The 19,832-nt window shown below is 41.0% G+C and overlaps 1 protein-coding gene across 2 annotated transcripts in view; it reads left to right on the top strand.

Annotated features, from left to right (window-relative positions):
* The window catches only part of sgsm2 (small G protein signaling modulator 2), a 97,264-nt gene that overhangs the window by 51,934 nt on the left and 25,498 nt on the right, over positions 1–19,832 (top strand). For both annotated transcript variants that reach the window (XM_030067871.1, XM_030067870.1), the window contains exons 3-4: positions 7,999–8,167; positions 19,220–19,387. In XM_030067871.1, coding sequence (XP_029923731.1) covers positions 7,999–8,167; positions 19,220–19,387 — 337 coding nt within the window. The remainder of the gene's footprint in view (positions 1–7,998; positions 8,168–19,219; positions 19,388–19,832) is intronic.

Below are 19,832 nucleotides of genomic sequence, written 5' to 3'. Positions count from 1 at the left end.
ATGCCTACATCACATTGATTTCATTATATATTGTTTAGGGTCTGACACAAGCACGTAAATCCTTCATAAATATGGAGAAACTGCAAGTGTATTGGCAGCCGTGCCAGCCTGAATTTTGCAAGCTACATTTTCTTTAATGGCCTGGTAAATTTGTATAAAAAAACAAATCTCTGCAAATGAAAGGTACCGTGTTTAGCTGCTGATAAACTGAAAGCCATTTCACAACAGAGAGAGATAAGAAAATGTGTTGCTGCGGTCACAGGGGAGAGTCCGTGCAGCTCATCAATACAAGAGAATTCAACTGGATTCTGGTTTTACACACATTTATTTTAAGGCTTTAGAAGGATATCCCTCTCATTTCAAAGGGGATCTGGATCAGAGACATTTGCTCAGGTGTGTGTGTGGGGGCGTATACTGTACAGCAGAGAACACACACACTTGGTTTCAAGGAAAACTTCACCCTTGGACACGCCTACAGTCCTACACATAAAAAGTTAGGATCCAGATTTGAGGCCATATGAGCCGAATGTGTCCTGCCGCTCTCATACAGGCTTGATCCACGTTCACACTAACCTCCGTCCCCGGGCATGACACCAGAGCATGGCACTACTACACGCTGATTTTCTGGACACTTTTGGCTTCAAACCGGGGAAGAAGCAATGGGCTTTTACAAAAATACCTTGGAGGTGATTGGATTAGCCATCTGTCAATCATGAGCTTAGGCGTCCAGTCAGACAAACAAACCACAGACACAGCATGAGAGTGCCGAAGCTCAACAAACAGCAGCAACTGTGATGGTGAAAGTGAGCAAGCAGATTGGTAATTATATCGCAAGCTCTTTAGCATATAAGCAATTCTTGCTGTTTTTATAAGGAAAATCTGCGTCGATGTTCTGTTGTTTCTGTTGTCAAACTCGGCGCTCTGTCGTCGTCACCAGCACAGCCGCGCCTGCTGGACGCTCACCGGTCCAGCAACACTTCAGTGGCAGGGTGGCAAGATGGTTTTATAAGTCAAAAGACATTGAACTTGTGAGATAAGCTGGCTGTGCGAGGTCACACGCCGACTGGATCCACATGTGACGCTCCCATCACAGTGTTATCAGCCCTGCATCTCTGACATCAGGTGGAATCTTTGGTAAAGTCTTATGTTTGCCTTTCCTTGCAAGAGCATGTTGATAGAAACACAGCCAGCTATCCAACAAGTCTGTGAACACTGGAAAATATCTGTGCCCTCTTAACCAGGCATAACATATTTTGTGGCTGCATTGCATGCTGATCTGTGGAAGCCATTTGCTGGTGGAGAAAATGGTTTGTCTGCCTGTTCTGCAACAGATTTCTTCCTGCATGACTGTTAAACTTCACTGCAAAATGGCGGCTCCATGAGGAAGCCTCTTGTTTTAGATATAGCTGCTGTTAAACTCCATTGTAGCTGCTGGAAGTATCTCAACATATTTTAAAAGTTAGTGTTTTAAGGTGGGATTTTCCTTTAAGGCAGTGGCCATGAAGGCTCCTGGTACCCAACAGCATATGAATAAATACTTTAAATTCTGATATGATCCACATATTTGTATCTAAACAGCATCTGAACAGCAATTCACAAATCTATCAGGCATATTGAAGATATTCCCCATAAACACAGATACACACCTCGTCTCTGTCAGCAGTGAGGGCCTACAGCTACAGGGATTATTACAGTCATCAATCACGGCTCTTGCACCCGTCGATTTATTTTGAGGTGTGTATGTGTGTCTGCCTCTGTGTGTGTCCGCGTCTGCAAGTATACCTCGATGCGTATGAAGGTATGATCTACAATACAAGGGTGTAACTTCATTTTACTACAGGGGAAAGAAATGACGATTCCAATTATAATCTTTTTATAGGTTTTTCCGTAATCAGAGTAGGAGCTCAGCGGGTTGTTCTAACCCAGTTATGATGCTACATGCATCGATGCAAAACCAGGTTAGTTGAGTCAGCAAGTTAAGAATAGAATTTGCTCCTGCATGAAAGCATAGCTGGTGCTTGAGTCTGAGCAGGCGGTCCCAGACGAGTCCATTCAGTTTCACTTGACCTCTGGATTTTTGAAAGCCAATGGACTGGAGCTGTTTCTGTTTCCATGTCTTTGGCCATTTTCACTTCAGTGGATCCATGTCAAATTTGATATTCAGTTTTTCCCCAACAGTTTTATCCTTGCCAGAGTTACCAGTCTCGTGGAGCCACAGGATGAAGACAATTTTCTTTTTCCAAATTTATTTTGATAGTCAACTTGTAAGTAAGGAATTAAACCTGGTGTCATAAGAAGAACAGAGCTCAAGATTGGTTGCTTACAAACTGGTGAAGAATACTTTCCTCCTCCACTCTAGTCTCTGAAACTGCAGTTAAATTGCCACAGGAAATTAAAATTGCTTCTCAAATTCAAGTTTTCCTAAAAGCAGCAGCACTGTTGTGTTTTGATGACTTGACTTTACACAGCCAGCTTTCAGTTCTGTGGTTAATAAATGTTGACGCCTTGTTAGCCACAGAAACATAATATTATAAGGTGGCTGTCAAAAAAAAAAAAAAAAAAAAAAAAAAAATCTATTGATTTGATTTTATGTTGCGAAATCTTTCATACCCTGACATGATTTGCTAAATCATTTGTTGCAATGTAAAATGAGAGAAAATTGTAGTAAATGAATTCAACATCAGTAGTATGGTCCTTTAAAATAAAAAGCATACTATTATGTAACATGAGGCTAGTTCTCTTTCAACTCCTCCTCCACCTCTTCAAAGCCCTTAAAAAGGACAAGGCACAACAGCGACTTCTGCATCGCATGCTGCAGGTGTCGGAGCATGATGTCATCACTGACATTTCTGTGTGTGACGAACACAATCGGTCTTGGTCAAACGTTTCAAAGGAGAAGCTTTAGTGGCCTTAATAGGGCAAAGCTACCAAGGACCTGTCCTTCATCGGCTGTAGCCTAGACTTTGAGAAGCAGCTTAAAACATCAGTGGAAACCTAGACTGAAGAGAAAAAGAAGAAGAACAAGAACAAGAACAAGAAGAACAAGAAGAGGAAGAAATTATAGTCATGATCAAAATATCACATCATTTCAAATTAACGGCTTCCCACAGACAGCCAGAGTCGTATTGAAACTACATTATATCCATCATATCACAGGCAGATCACACTGACTTCCTAATATCCACCAAATTTATTGTCAGCCACTGTCATCAATAATAAATCAATAATAAATCATACTGACCCAGTAAGTCCCAGGTCTAGCCCAAGTCTTCAACAGATTTACCAAACAGTAACCAAAGAGACAGAAGGAGGAATGATAACCAGTAACAAGCACAGTCATTTACTGTTTACTGAGCCTGACAACAAGCCAACAGGTTGTGATGTGAATGACATGAATCTCGTCAAGACGCCAGGACAGCGAGACAGAAAGACAGTGAGACAGTCTGAGACGCTGTTAGACAGGCAGACAGTGAGGCTGCTTGACACAGTGCTGGTAAAACAGACAGGCAGGAGGAGAGAACAGCGGTGCTGCCTAATTAGCTCTGCCTTAATTAGATCTGCTAATTATCTCAATGGGGACAAGGCCAGATCCACCTGCCAATGCTTCTGTTTTTCTTTTTTTTTGTCAGAAATTAATTTTTTCTTCTCCAAAATCGTCAAAAATATGTTCTATGACACATCTTGCAAAATATACGATGTAGAATCCAGTGGTACAAAAAGAGAGAGACAGCAGGAATACATACCAGATGATATCTGCATACCAACACCTCTCTCTCTCTCTCCCTCATTTTCTCATTCTCTCCCAAATGACAGCAAATGACTGGTATTCCTGGGGTAAAATGTTCATGCCTTTCCCTTATTATCAGTGTGCTCATAGCATATCAAAACCTAAACAAATCAGCAAAATGGTGCAATACATGGACGGGAATTTATCTTGATTTACAATTTAGACACTTTAGTCTAAAATCTGACTCTCTCCCAAAATCAGAATCCCAACAAAAATTGCACACAGGATAGTTGAGGCTCCTCTATTTTGAAAAACCTCAAGTAGCACCCTTTTGACAAATACAGGGTTCCATAAATGGACTTCATGTGCACAAAAATCTTCCAGGTTAGAGTCTAATAAAAGTAAATTGAACAATTTGTACAATTTCAAACAAAATAGAACACTTTCTGAGTACAGTGTTTTCTAATTCGGCTGCTATGCTACTGTATGTGGTGTTGGTGCTGTGCAGCTGGGTATGTTTGCAGAGGCAGAGGGAAGTACAGTCAGTGACCAGTTGTCCATTGGTCCAATTTATACTGAATAGAATGAAATGCAAATGAAAGCTGTGCCTGAGCATGAGTGAGTACTCTCACTTATTAACAGGGCAGGGAGGGATAGGGAAGGAGGGAGGGAGCGAGTGTGTGGGTGGGTGGGTGGATGGATGCATGCATGCATGCAGGCAAAATCAGCAGGCATTTGAAGAATTAAACAAACACACAAATGGTCTCACTTTGTTTTCCACCCAGCACGACAGACTCTTCACACACCAGTCCGCAGTCGCACCTTTGTCTTTTCATATACACACAGAAGTGCTCCGATTCACAGGAAGCCAATGCATTGGATTTATCAGTTTAACCAAAATTGAACCCGCAACAGGTTTCAGTCTCAGGGCTGGTAGGAGACGCTATGTTGCTATCTTGTATTAATGTAACTACAACTAATTCTAACTGGAAGTTAAGTTTGTAGTTCTGAAACACATTTTCCTCTGATCAAAAACTCTGCACTACACCTGCAACCTGAAAAGAAACATGCATTCTTTGTGCAGTTCTTTTGCTCTCACGACTCTGTATATGTCCAAACAGACGCACTTTTTTTCTGCATAGACTCAATCCTGATAGGCATGAGTATAATGGAACGGACTTGGTGATTCATCAGAACCACAGACACCCGAAACATCAATTGCCAAGCTGGTCGTGAGTAAAGGCTGCAGAATGAGAGGAGGGGAGAGGAGAGGGGTGGGGTCTCTCCCATGGGAGATCTGCAAGCATCCTCCGCTTGATTTTGTGTTTCCACAGAAACAACTGTGCATTCATTTTTTTTTAAATCGCATGTTTACATTGCAAAGCGTCATTTCAAAGTAAAGTTAATAATAATCTTATTAACAATCCAAACTATGTCTTTCCAGTGTGATAAATTTTACTATGACCCCACTACCACTGCCATAGTGAATACCTCTATTGTGTTTCTATGTGGGTTAAAACGTTAATCCACCAGAATGTCACCATTGTAAATATACAGACTGATTTTCAGACAATGCTTGGAGCTGAAAAACCAGAAGCCTCTTAGCGCTTCCTTAACAGCTGTGCAAACCCAGCAATAAAAGCAGAATATTATCACCATAAAGCACCGGCTTTCTCCCACCGTTACAGAGCATGATGTTGTTATTGGGTGCTTAGAGCCACGGCCATACAGCACAGAGAGTATATCACCCACAGAGAAGGAGAGAGAGATGGAAGCATCGCCAGACCTCAGTGGTGATATGAATTGCCTAGATGGCCTTTTTCCTCTGACCATTAATGAGTTGTGAATTTCTGCTGCACATTTACATAGAGAGGCACAGTCATGCATGCAGTCCTTATGCTTGTTTAAAATTTGCTTACTAAATCATGACATTAGCATCAACTATTGTATTGCTTTGGCCATTAAAAACCTCAGAAGATGTTTTGTGCAATGGATATTAGGCAGATACCTCGTATTATTTGTGCCATAATATTGTTTTTACCATCCGTCAGAAAGCCTCATTATGGCGGTGCATTAATGCAGCATTTACGGTGGGAGGGGGATTGCTAGTGAATGGGCTAGCCTCTCTTTCTCCCTCATTAATGGTTTTTTGTGGACACATTTCTGTATACGTCAGCTAGTTCCAATGCAAATGCACTACGTCCTGTCCTCTTCTCATTGTTCTAATATGCTCTGCTGTTGTAATTGTCATTTATGTTTACTACCCTTCATTTTTCAACAACTCAGTTTCCCCCCCAGAGATCATTAAACTTTCATATTATCTTATCTTTATTGGTAATGACCAGACAACATGGCTACCCAGGACCTCAAGGGCCCACTGAGGGAGCAGCTGCTAACGGGCTATTGCTTTCAATCCCCTAAATATTTAAAGGTGTTGTAACCAGCCAGCTACTGCACCTCACTTTGGATAATCACATTTCAGGTGACTGTGTTACCTCAGATTCAATAAGCGCTTTTAGTCCTTCCCCAAGAACAGGAGATATAGAGAAAAGCCTTCACTAATAACATCATCCCCACACACACTGTCGCTAAAGTCTGTTAGTGAAACTCACTGGGAAAACCTGGGGGTGGAATGAAGAGATGGCTTGGGAGATGGGGAATTAATGAATTTCAGCAACAGGTTGACACTTTCTTTCCATACAGCAGGGCACTGTGCAGAGCCGTTGCACATTTGCCCATACATGCTTAAAATTCACTTAATTAATGTGCTTACTTCAGCAAAGCATACCAATTACTTGCACTGGCTTTTACTCTTTATACTGCCAATAATGCACCTACTACTATAACCACGACTATGACAACCACAATTAATGCTACTACAATTACTAATTACTAATACTAATACTGTTTCAACTAATACTACAGGTACAGTTACAACTACCACTACAACAACTTGATATCTGGTTGCGCTATCAGGAATAGTACTACTACTGCTACTACTACTCAAACTGTTTGAACTGCAACAGCTATGAGCACTGCTACTATTTCTACTGTTAGAAATAGTGGCTGCCTCTACTGTTACTTTAACTCCTTCAGCTACTTCAGATACCACTACTATTAGTAGTAATACTGTTTCAAAAACTACTATTAGTATTACTATTACTGCTATGGCTTTTCAACTATGGTGCTGCAACTACTACTTGAACTACTTAGATACTTTGGCTACCACTACTGCTACTTCTCCTTTAACTATTTACTGCAACAGCTGTTAGCACTGTTGTTATTTCTACTGCTATTTTTTCTGGTACTTTAACTCCCTCAACTACAACCTCAGCTACTTCTACTAATATTACTACCACCAACAATTCTAGTAGTACTCATGGCTCAAACACTTAGCAATGCATTAGCAATAACTTAGAAGCAACTGTTACATCTTAGCAGCAACCACCTAGAAACACCCTAGCAACCAACATGCCCCCAAGCAAACAATTAACACCACCTAGAACACCTTAACAACCACGTAGACACACCCTAGCAACTACCGTATCCCCTAATATCCACTTAGCAACTACCCTAGCAACCACCTAATAACACCCTAGCAACCACCTTAGCAACCACCTAATAACACCTTAACAACCACCTAGTACATGTTAGCAACCAAATAGACACACCCCACCCTAGCAATCACCCACTAATACCCTAGCAACCACATGTAACACCCTCGCAAACACAAAGTACACCCTAGCAACCACCTATAAACACCCTAGCAACCACTATGTATGTTTGACCAGTGTTATTTTGCACACCCTCAAAATGCTATAACATATTTGTCTTAAACTTTCTTCATTCATATGATCTACTTGAGATGCATGAGTGTTGAAGTTATGCATTTTGTATGTTTATATAACCCCCTTCTGCTGTATTTCTGTTTCTATTTTATTATTCTTTGCTGTATTTCATTGCTATTTGTTGTTGCTAGTTTTTATAATTTTATTCATTAAATATAAAGGCACCAGTAAAATTTAGTGTTGAGTGCCATGTATCTGGTTTGGATTTTTTAATTTATGATTTATGTATTTATTAACTGCCATTTTTTCTCTCTCTTTGTCTCCTCTTTCTAATCATTTGATCCCACTCTTGCCTTCTTTTCACCCATCCATCTTCTGCTCCTCCATTTCCATGTTCTTATGTAACTGCACTCTATTCTTCTCCATCCCTTTCCACTGTTCTTAATGTTAATACTTCCACCACTCATCCTCCTCCCTCTCCAGCTGCCATAGAGGCTTGTCTGGGTCACCTGCTGAAGAGAAGGGCAGCAGGTTTTCTTCGCAGCGACAAGATCGCCGCCCTCTTCACCAAGATCGGTAAAGTCAACGACACTGCAAGCGAGATTTGCCGCAAAGTGCAGGAGCAACTCCAGCAGCAGGCTGAAATTAACAGGTTAGTAACACAGTAACAATCAACCCCCAGTTCACCTGGGGCAGTTATAGGTGTGTGTGTGTGTGTGTGTTGTGTGTGTGTGTGTGTGTGTGTGTGTGTGTGTGTGTGTAATGGTTCAATAAACCTGGGTCACAGTCGGTCCAGTTTGTTTCATACAAAAAAATATACACCACCATTTCCAGTGTTCTTTGTGTTTTGTCTTATATGCAAAAATAACTTTTTTTCATTTAGAGATTTTACATCACATTTTATATAACAATATGAAATCAACAAATATTCTGTCAAAGGCAGTCTACTTAGACTTTAAAAAACAAACATAAAAATGCTTTCATTATATTCATTAATTCATCAAGTGTGCGGTTAGATGGCTGTCATACAGTGGATGTGTTTATGTGTGTATGTGTGCTTGTGTGTATACACATATACACATATACACATACACAGAATCTGTTTACAGAGATTAAGTGGATTATGGATTAAGTTAGCTTTCTTACAGATTGCCTAACGTTAGCTTGTAATGTTAACACTTGCCTAACTCATGCCAAGTTACCCTGGAGAATATTGGAAAAATGGTGGAATAGTGAAAAAATTATGGAATTTTCCAATATTTTTTCCTGTATGACACTTCATGGCCTGTCTCTATACCAACGAGAGGAAAAAGATCATCGGTGAGTCCATCTTTCTCTAGATGGAGCGCTCACTCGCTGAAGCTTAGGAGACAGTTTGTATTTCATCCTCAGGTTTTGAGTCATCCCTCCCAGCATGAAGACGATTTCCTACTCATGTCCATACTGATACCAGAATTTCATTTGAGCAAATGTTGTGAATTTACAGCGTCACAATGAGTGGGAATGGAACGCTACAATAAATTTAACATTACCAGCAGCTGCTGTTAATGTAACATAAATATTGAATAACACGTGTAATCAGAGTTTTCCACAGTTTCATGTACTTAGTATCATTTAAGTATCATCAAATGTCTATCACTCATATCAGATCAGTACTAAAAGCCCAAAGCCAAAGATTCACTCCATTACCAGTGGACACCAACTCTGGCCAGGTGAGTGTTTACTAAATCCAAGCATCTGTGTACACAGTGTGTACCCACTGCGATAAGCCCCAGGCCTGCTTCTTGGTGCCTGGGTGGGTGTGAGTATCCTCATGTATGTGTTTGCATGTGTGTATAAGTGTGTGTGTGCATGTATGTGTGTTCACACAGTATGATAAACTGCTTTGTCTGCAGGCACTTAGGCACTAGCCAAGCTGTTTGCGAGCCCATTAATTGTCCATTAGACTAAGCCACATGGCTACCACAGGCCTCTCCAAGGCTTAAGAGAAAGGCCTCCAAATGGAGGAGAGAGGGGGCCTTTGGGCATGGCACACACACACACACACACACACACACACACACACACACACACACACACACACACACATACACACACACACACACACACACACAGACCTACATGTTTGCATAATGCAGAAAGACATGCTACACAGCTCAGACCTGGGGAGGTTCTAGTGAGGGAGTGTTACTGCATGGTTGCATTAGGTGATGCAGTTCAGCTCAGTTAAACATGTTGGACTCTGACAGGCGCTAAGCTTTCTGTCTTCAGATCAGCCGCTGTCTCTTGTTGATCTGTCACATCCCATTGGCCTTTATATCTGCAGACTGGCTGCACGGAACATTGAAACCCATCATTGTTTATGGATATGCTTTATACAAGTCCAACCCCGCCCCGCCCCCATCCACCCCTCCAACAATGCATACATGCATTCATACATACTCCTAGCACACACACACACACACAGGCGTGTATCCCCCCTCCCCCTTCCTGTCACCCTACCTCAGGGCTCCATCGCTCATTTACCCTGGTTGCCGTAGCAACGTGGTTGTGCCAGTAGTGGCGAGAGAGGCAGAAAGCATGATGGGAAACAACAGCAAGCGAGAGAAAGAATCTCATCAGCTATGAGAGTTAAAGCATAAAGAGTTTCAGCAGTAAAATGAGCAATAATTACAGCATAAAAGCACCATGCATCAGCCTGACTGTGTTGTCTCATTGTGTGTGTGTGTGTGTGCACGCGCGCGCACACACTCGTTCAGCACTGGGGGCAGGTCTGTTCAAAGGGTTGTATTTTAGGTTAATTAGATTATCTGTTTGTCAGCAGCTACAAGTGGTCATCCCGCCATCCCTGTCTGTCTCTTTTGTGCTGTATCCCTTTGTAAGTTGGCTTATCTATCTTATTTTTAATCTAATTTTGTTATCTCTCCCTCACACACACACACACACACACACACACACACACACACACACACTCCTCAGAGCCTCTAACGCCAGTGATCTCTTAGTTGCAACCTTCTCATTTTTCTCTTTCTTCTTCTATTCGTGACAGTCTTGATAAAGAACAGGGACTAGCACATAAAATGCACTCGTTGCCTATCGGTGTCTGCCACAGACATGTCCACACTAAGCTGGGTAAATTTTGAAAATGCATGTTTTTTTTCCTCCATTTTGGCCTTCTGTCCGCACTATACCAGTGCTGTCCACCGACAAAAGCTTTTCAGAAACAGTCTCCGAGGTGTGTAAATCTGAAAACACCGGCTTGGCATGTCTTTGGCCGTGGTTACACTTTTCTTTGTCTTTTCAATGTGACTTTTATAATCGGATGCACCAGATCGGAACTGAGCTGCGTCCCTATTGGTGCATCCAGACTTGACACCTAAATGCAACCTGCTTGATCAGATAGTGATCGGGAATATTCCCATGCTGATATATTCCACTGCATGTATTAACAAATGGTCCAGATTGTGCCCACATTCTGGCCACACCTCGCTGAGATTCAACTTCAGTGCAAGCCAGCGGTGGACCCTCAGCACGTCATCGGATAATAAAAGTTGCATTGAAAAGCTGAAAGTAACCACGACATGTATGGATGGAGAAACCGCAGCCTTGTGAAAACTACAGCGATGGTGACGCAGCAGCTCTCCAAAACATGAAATTCACCTGAGAATGTACACCTGTATTTATTCATTTCCAATTAACCTTTTGGAAAATGTTAAACTCACAGCACAGTCACATAAGGCTGGAGACTGTCCATCCAAAAACTGTTGGAAACTAACAAGTCTTACATGTACCCAACCTACCCAATTTGCCCTTGGGGATCAATAAAGTATTTCTGATTCTGATCTAACGTTGCTGCAAGAGGCTGCTGCTTTCACTGACCCTCCACGAGAGTCAGACCCTAGAAAATCTGTTTTATGGCTCACGGTGTAAGAGATGAATGTTCTCATGAAGAAACCACCCTTAATTTTCCTCTGCGTCTCTACAGCTCTCCTCTCTCCCGCTACAGCTGACAACATGGTGAAATGATATAAATGATACTCAGATTTTCATTTTGTTGGCCTTTTTCTTTTTGCCCAAGATTTGACAGAATTAATGAAAAAGCATTCTTTTAAGTAATGGTCCCTTAAATTTGAATTTATTTGGTATTCAGCTGTGAAAGTGAAGTATTACCCGAAAGCAAGCTTCTAGCCAAAAGAAAGTTTTTAGTTTTTCATTGGTGTGTCTTTTAATCAGGGTTTAAGGATAAACTGATGAAGCTGAACTAGAAGAGGAAGACAATAAAAGTATAAAAATGCAGATTCAGTGTTGTGTGGACTGAAGGGCAAAATAGTGTTTTAGGATTTGCCCATTGGACAACTGGTAGTGGCAGACTACCCTGACAACAGGCCTAACACACATACATACGGTATACACACACACACTCCACGGCACCGAGTGCCGTCGCTCCAGTCCCAGGGAAAGTCTCGATTCCTCACATGAACTGAATGAACGCGCCCCAACAAGTCTGCACAAGAACTCAAATTCAGATCATGCACATCTTGAAGCGGAAGAAATCACTGCGGCGTACTCCTTGTCATATTAATATTCATTTGTCAGCTCAAAATGCAATCTGGTTGTAATCAACACCCCATGTTCAGTCAGATACATGTTGACATTTCCTGACATTTTGAATTTGTAAAGACCAGTGACAGAGCTTGTCTTGGAGGAAGCAGGGCAACATGCCGCAGGAAAGGATGTTTCCATGTAAGTGATTTACACATTTGATAATATCCTCCATCATACTAAACAGAGACAAGGCAAAACAAGGGCTGTTCTGTAATCACATTAATTTGTGATTGAGTAGATTCAGGCATTATTGCTCTAAGTCCGGTAATCATTCTAGTCATTGATCTACTAGAGAGGCAGTTACTTGCATTACATTCTTTAACCCTCATAATTCTTTTATCGGCATAATACAGTATCTATTCAAAGATTACTCCTGTACTATGCATCTTGACTTCAAGTCATGTTGGAAATATGAACATTTTCAAATGAGGTGTGCATGACCAAGCCGAGAGTGGTTCAGTGCTTTATTTAATCATTTAATTCTGTATCGGTCATTATTTAGACTTTTTATGAATGCAGGCAGTTAATACTCACAGTAGACACAACAATAAGACGACATGACAATAAAACCAAACAACTGGTGAAATATATGGATATATATATATATATATATATATATATACATATATATACAGTACAGGCCAAAAGTTTGGACACACCTTCTCATTCAATGCGTTTTCTTTATTTTCATGACTATTTACTTTGTAGATTCTCACTGAAGGAATCAAAACTATGAATGAACACATGTGGAGTGTGACTCCTGTTGCATGAATATATATATATATATATATATTCATAAAAAGCAAATAAAACCAGAGAGGACAAAAATCAAATCAGTAGGATCCCTTCGGAAATGCAAACAGTTAGACTGACAGCACCTTTAGAAACTAAAATATTTACCTGACATGAAGAGCGCGTCTAGATTTCTACATCATCCCGCTCTCCACTTCACGCTGTGTTGTGCAGCTTTGCATTGTTTTGTAGCAATTATTGTTTCCAAAAGAAATTGGTTTTGTAATGTATTTTTAAAGAAACTTAGATTCAAATTAATACTTGATTGAGTTTTAAATATAAACATTTTACCTACCAGAATAATCGTGTTTACTATCTAGTTTCCAGTGACACAAATTTTAAAAAGTGGAAGCAGTTAAAACCATAGAGGCAGAAAGCTGTTTTGTAAAGGTGGGTTTTCAGACAAGTCTTGAAGGAGGATGCTGTGTTGGAGTCTCTGTTGGGTTTGGGGAGGGAATTGAAGAGAAAGCCCCCCATGCTTGGTGCCAATGGATTCCTTAGATTGTCTCGTTTCATATGAAATGGTATATGGTATCTTCACTCTAGCTTTGAGACCGAGCCTGAGCCGGAACTAACATAGAAATATGAATACATTCAAAACAACTCACAGTTACTTATTGCTTCATTTTCTCCGTCCTCACCTCGCCTTTTATGTCTTCTTTTATTGTCACTGCCTTGCCTCCCTGGTCTGTTCTGCTTGTTAGCTATTTACTCATAGTGTTTCCATGATTATTCTTCACACAGTCACTGTTACCGTGTCAGTGTCACTTGGCTGGCCGGTCTGCGCTTCACACCGGGTTCTGGATCAAACAGCCTAAGTGAGGGCTCCTCTCCACTGATCCTCACTGAGTCTTCAGGGAACTGCGCACGTTTGACTTGATTCTGCTCGGTGCAGAAAATGGGAAAGCATGGGAAGCACCAGCAGCATTTCAACTAAGTGAAGAAATGTTCTAAAAATCTATGCAGCACGCCCCCTCCCTAAGCATCACTTTCCATAACTCAGTGTATGTCTTATCCATGAACTGACCTTTCACTAATATTTTCAGCAGTCTCCCTTCCCTCTGCACAGCTGTAACATCACATCCATTCATTGTCAAGATCTCTTTGTACCACAGTTCACCAGCGTGGCAACCTCCTCCTCACCATAGGTAACGTCTTCTGGCCGTACATCATAACAAAACATTGAAAAGGAGTTGATGGCTTCTGATCCCTCCAAGTGTCCCTGCTGCGTATCATTCCCCATCATGTTTCCAAATCTGCACTCTGGTTCTTTAACAGTAATGTCAACTCAATCACTGCATCCGGATCATTTCTGAAAGTGGCTTCGGGGGCCCTTGACATTTTGGAAGGTTAAGCCAGTGTGGCCGCTTGCATCCCTTCACCTCGTGCTTTCTGGCAGTTGGCTGCTTCCTGCTGCTCTGTACCTTCAGCCGGAGAATCTTGCCCTATGTGCTGTAAGTGCATCGGCCAGTGGCCTCCCTCCTCTCAGTGTCTTTCCCTTAAACCCTTTAACTTCCCCCACACGGCTTTCAGCAGCAGCACCACTTGAGGAAGGATCAGAGACTTCTTTCTGTGTTATACTGAGCTTTGAGACCTCTGAAAAAAGGTCATGCAAAAGGTCAAAGGCAATAAGAGACAATCTTTCTTTTTGCCGCACAATGTGCTCGGCCTTTCCTTTTATATTTAACACAAGAATTTCCCAATTTGGGATCAATAAAGTACATCTATGCCTATCTCTTTCAGAGGTTTTGGATGCAGCTGTGAGGCGCTCTGATGATGCACAGCAGAGTCTTGCCCCTGCCATGTTGCATTATTTGACTGAAGGAAAATAGAGTGGCTACTAAATCCATGGCAGCCAGTGCTGAGTTTTAACGGCCGATGGGTTTTGTGGTTTACAGCCGAACTCTGCACCGATTCACCTTCCGCTCTTGTTTGCTTTTGGGACTGAAATGATGTTTTCCACCCCACCTGCAGAAGGTCATAGACTTTCTCAATCACTGGCACTGATCTTTGCTTACTTATCATGACCAGTTCCACCATTCAAAGTGCTCATTTTGTCTGCCCACCAGTTTGGGTTGGTTGGGTCAGCGTTTTCAGGCAGCAGCTTGTGAGTCTTGATGGTTCCTCCAGCATGACAGTGATCAAGCCCGGCCAACTCAACTAGACAAGTCCCAGCTGTTGTGTCACATATGTGCCTACAGTACGTGATTATATTGTCTTTTCCCGAGACATCTGTCCTACAGCTGGTTATAACACATGTAATTTGCTTTTAAAGCCTCTTCCAGCATTTGAATTTGATTTTAGTACAACCTACCAACTCGGCTCATGCTGTATCATTATTACACATCCGTCCATTTCTTCCTCCGTGGAATTTGGCAATTAACCTTTGTGAGTGGTATTTCTTCTACTGCAGTCATAAACTGTGCTGAATACACAGTGGTGGAAAAAAGTTTTCGGACGCTCTTGAAATTTTACACAATCTCACAATCTCAAATATTATCATGAAATATTTGTGGAAAAATCTTTTTTGTGTTTCAAAAGGTGTGGCTGCATTAGACAGATACAAACAAATACAAATTATATTTTTTTTTGTGTTTATTGTTTACAAGAAAAACTAACAAAATTAAATTCTTGACAGTTTAATTGTTATCTTCAGGTGTGTTTCCTGTGTTAGGTTCCTTGTTTTAGCCATTTTTGTGTCTGAAGAATTTTCAAATGTGTTGGCTTTATATAGACACAAAGCTTGGCAACAAAAATTGTGTCTTTTAATAAAAAGAACGACCTTCACCACTGGTACCAAAATGACCCAATACTCAAAATTTCTTATGTATTTTTATGGAACCAATCAATTTTAAGTTTTTAATGGCTTTTTTAGGATTTGTTTAGTATTTTGGCTGTGACTGTACTAAAAGAAATTGCACCTGAAGACCTAAGAGTGATTTGTTAATGCAATATTTCACAAATGCATGGGGTGTCCAAAAACTTTTTTCCACCTCTGTATTTCCAAGTCTTTCATCTCTTTTCTGCTGCTTTATCACCGGCACATTGCACTGCTTTTGCTCTCAGGGTGGCACAAGGCAGACCTAGCGAAGCCACAATCTCTGGCCTTCTTATGTTTTATACTGCTGTGATGCCACGGTTGCTTTTGTGTGACTCAAACCACTACTGAAGTCTGAGTCATTTTTTTTTCCTGTCAGTTGTCAATGTTCCTTGACATTAGCTAGCTAAACAGTTAGCAACACTGTACAAATTTCCTATCTGGGGCACTGAGGCAAGTTTAAAAAAAAAAATTAAAATACTTTATTCAACCTTGTTAACAATGTTCAAATTATACTACCCAATGATAGAGCAGCAATGCAGGACGATGCAGTTGGTGACAATTCAGCACAGAATTAAAGCTCTCTGCTGTCCATACCTTTATGGTTTGTTATTTTCTTTTTTCTTGTGGGGGACGGCGGCAACTGGCAACTGACAGGAAAAAACGAATCATCAAATAAAAAAGTTAGGCGCACTGGCAACCATTTCAGTCGCCAATTGGAGCCCTGAAAGAAACACACTAACTGAGAAACCTCTATATAGAAGAACGACTGAAATAAATATCAGTGAATATTGGTTTTACCTGACAAAAAAAAAAAGCATTCATGCATACAAGCCTGATCACTTAAAATGGGAGAGCGTGGATTTCCTCAGTGCGCCACATAACAGCAGGTTTTCCCTCTTTTTCTTCTTCTATCTACTTTCTCTCCTTTCTCTCTGACTCCATCCTGATTCCACTCTCCATCCTCTGGAGATCCCGCTCTCATCACACACACACACACACACACACACACACACACACACACACACAGACACACACACACACACACATACACACACGTACGTACGCGTGGGGGATTGAGAACATCGTGACTGTTCGCTGAAATCCCCCCTCACACACACACACACACACACACACACACACACACACACACATACACCCTTATTGAAAAAGCTGGGGGGATTGCAAACATCGTGACTGAAGCTGAACCCCCCTTCACACACGCATACACACACTCATTTGGTTGTTGAAGAGGGGACTTGTGAGTGGTTTTGTCTGATCGCTTTAGAGGTGCCGGAGATAAAACTCAGCCTGGGATAAAATTGGTCTTTTCACGGAGAGACTCAACAATGTCCTATCCAACATGCTGGATGGACCTGGCTTTGGGGTTAACAAAAATACTTAGATTTGTCGAAAACCCCCTCAGTGACCAGTGGTTATAGATTAGAATTAGTGATCAGTAGTAATTTTACTGGTCAAAAGCTCATGTTATGTCAGAATGCTCAAATCTCTGCACACAAAAATGTGCACATTATTTTCCTCACTGGAGCGGTACATTTGAAGAATGGAGCTGTACACTGTCAGCTTGGTATGACTATGAGGGTACTTAATGTGAAATTTAAGGGAAAATCAGGGTTTAAGTGGTTGTGGTTCTGCTTCATAGCATGATGACATCAAGCCAGCAGCTCTGTTGTTCTGAGTTCAACTTCTAGGTGAGAAGAAATTATGACATTTGGAATTTCCATTAACTTTTAAGTGGGAATTGTAATGAGGGGTTAAGGGCAAGTTTAGTATTGTTGTAAGGGACTGAACCAACAAGTCCTCCAACTCTTCAGACCACATAGGCTGTTTGTTCCAACCCTCTAATACGACCCAAAGGACAGTTTCCTGAGTGAGCTAACCATTAAAATACTTGGTTAAGGTTAAGAAAACGTTCTTGTTAAAATAAGGTTGACATTTGTTGTAATGGTTAAGTTTAGGAGAAAGTCAGGGTTAAGGTTACGAAATGTTCATTAACATTAGGTATTGAACTTTTGCTTGGATTTGAACTCTATACACCCCCACCAGCCTCCTTACACAGACTTGGTTGCTCCCTTAATACGACACCACAGTGTAGTTATTCACAGGACCACTAGAGGTCGCTTTAAAACATATCTGTAGTTGATATAAGCTGCACTACAAACAACCTATGGAGCTGTTTTTTTGCCAAAGGACAACCTCGACTGAATACAGCTTCAAGTGTGCCAATAGAGCGGTTCCTTCAGGTTTCCTTGGGTCACCAAAAAATTAGTAACAGTTTAATTTCACTACTGTGTGTAAGGATCATTTTGCTCATAGATGTCTCTCTTCACCATTTTCTGCAGTATATACAATTAAAATTTTTTATGATGTCCTATCAAACTACAAAAAACGTCTCAAACTAGATATCACGGGATAAAATTTCGATGACATCCATGGTTAAATGCAGATCTGTTTGTGGCGTCTTTGATAGGAAAAAGATTAGAGTTTCTTAACAAATAGCAGTAATATCACAAGATAATATTACAGCAGCAAGGTACCACCCACAGGATGCACTTTATCTAATATTTATTTGACAAGGGCGATACATACAGCATTGCCACAAAAAAGGGAAAATGTGACATATATAAGACGTCTAGCTTCAGCTAATTTGCAGTCTTTGTCCCTGGTTAGGCTTTTAGAATACAATGAGATATACTGAATACAGAAAAAAAAATGATACAAATGCAGTGAATAATACAATAGATAAATAAATACAATTGCAGTTGTCAATTACAGATAAAAACACGAGTTGAATTTGACATTAAACATTAGGAAAGTGCTGTTATTTTCGGGAATTAATGTTCACATTTGTGCTGCTGCTTGAGCCAATGTTTAACTTTCAAACTAAACCTCTTTAGTTCTGTTTGGGATTTAATTTCCGATGGTAAGGAATTCCATAGGTGTGTACTTTGCACTGAGAGGGATGATTGGCCAAATGTTGTCCTGCATCTTGGAATTTGACAGTTCTGCTTGGTTCTGCTCCTTGTCATTGTCCTAGAGTCGTCTGTCTTTTTAAAGATCTGAGACATCACTTTTGGGGCCAGTCCATTTAAACACTTAAAAACAACTTTTAGGAAGGATAACTATATAAAGATAGATAACTAATGTTGGCTAGTTCACATTTCCCCATTCGAAACAGAAGACTGAAGGCACTAATGTTGGAATACCGATTCAGCAAAGTGAGAAGGATCTGGCCTGGTTTTCTTATAGACGATGCACTAGTATTCGACCTAGTGACTGATGTGAACTTAATGGAGGATGTGATTCTAATACATTCCCCTTAACTCTTTTTCTATTTGTTTCTCTGTCTTTGTTTTATTAATAATGTGCTGCCTTTTTGTTGATGTTGAGCAGCAAGAAAACAGCTTGCCTTACCTGTGATGGATAAAGCAGTGGTGGTTTTTGGTGACTTTTCCCTGTCCTCTCCAGGAGAGCCCAGAGCGTGGGTCATGAACCTCTGAGGAGGCAGGGCTCCACGACCTCCAGCCGGGCCCCCCAGCCCCTCTCCGCCCAGGCCATCAAACACATCTGGGTGCGAACTGCCCTCTTCGAGAAAGTTCTGGACAAAATCGTGCAGTACATCGTGGACAACTCCAGGTGAGTTGTCCGTTTCCTTTACCGTCCTCATTCTTTCTAAACGGCACTGTGGAACGATGACTCACCTCAAGCCTTTTAAGCCTTTGATGGAGATGAATGATGAACAATCCCTTGAATCACCTCTATTCATTCCAGTTCTGTACTTTTCCTCCTCTGGTTGCTTTGTTCTGTGTGTTGTCTGCGTAGATACAATGCTGCAATGCCACTTGAGTTTCCAACAGCCTCTAATATCAAAGATGAAAGCTGGAAACGTGATATGCCAGTCATATGTGCCATGATGGGCTTAGTAGTGAAACCTAATGTTAAAACTGCATCAAAACCCCTCAGCAGTACAAAAAAACAGAGTTACCGCCAATATGTTACTTTTCTGTGATGCTTTTTGTTGTTTAAGGATATATTTTTCTGATTCTTGTGGACATCTGGCCAAATGCAGATGACACAATGT

The sequence above is a fragment of the Myripristis murdjan genome, chromosome 13 (genome assembly GCF_902150065.1).
Source record: "Myripristis murdjan chromosome 13, fMyrMur1.1, whole genome shotgun sequence".
NCBI lineage: Eukaryota > Metazoa > Chordata > Actinopteri > Holocentriformes > Holocentridae > Myripristis > Myripristis murdjan.
The sequence above is the reverse complement of the archived record's forward strand: the minus strand, read 5'-3'. Positions and strand labels throughout refer to the sequence as shown.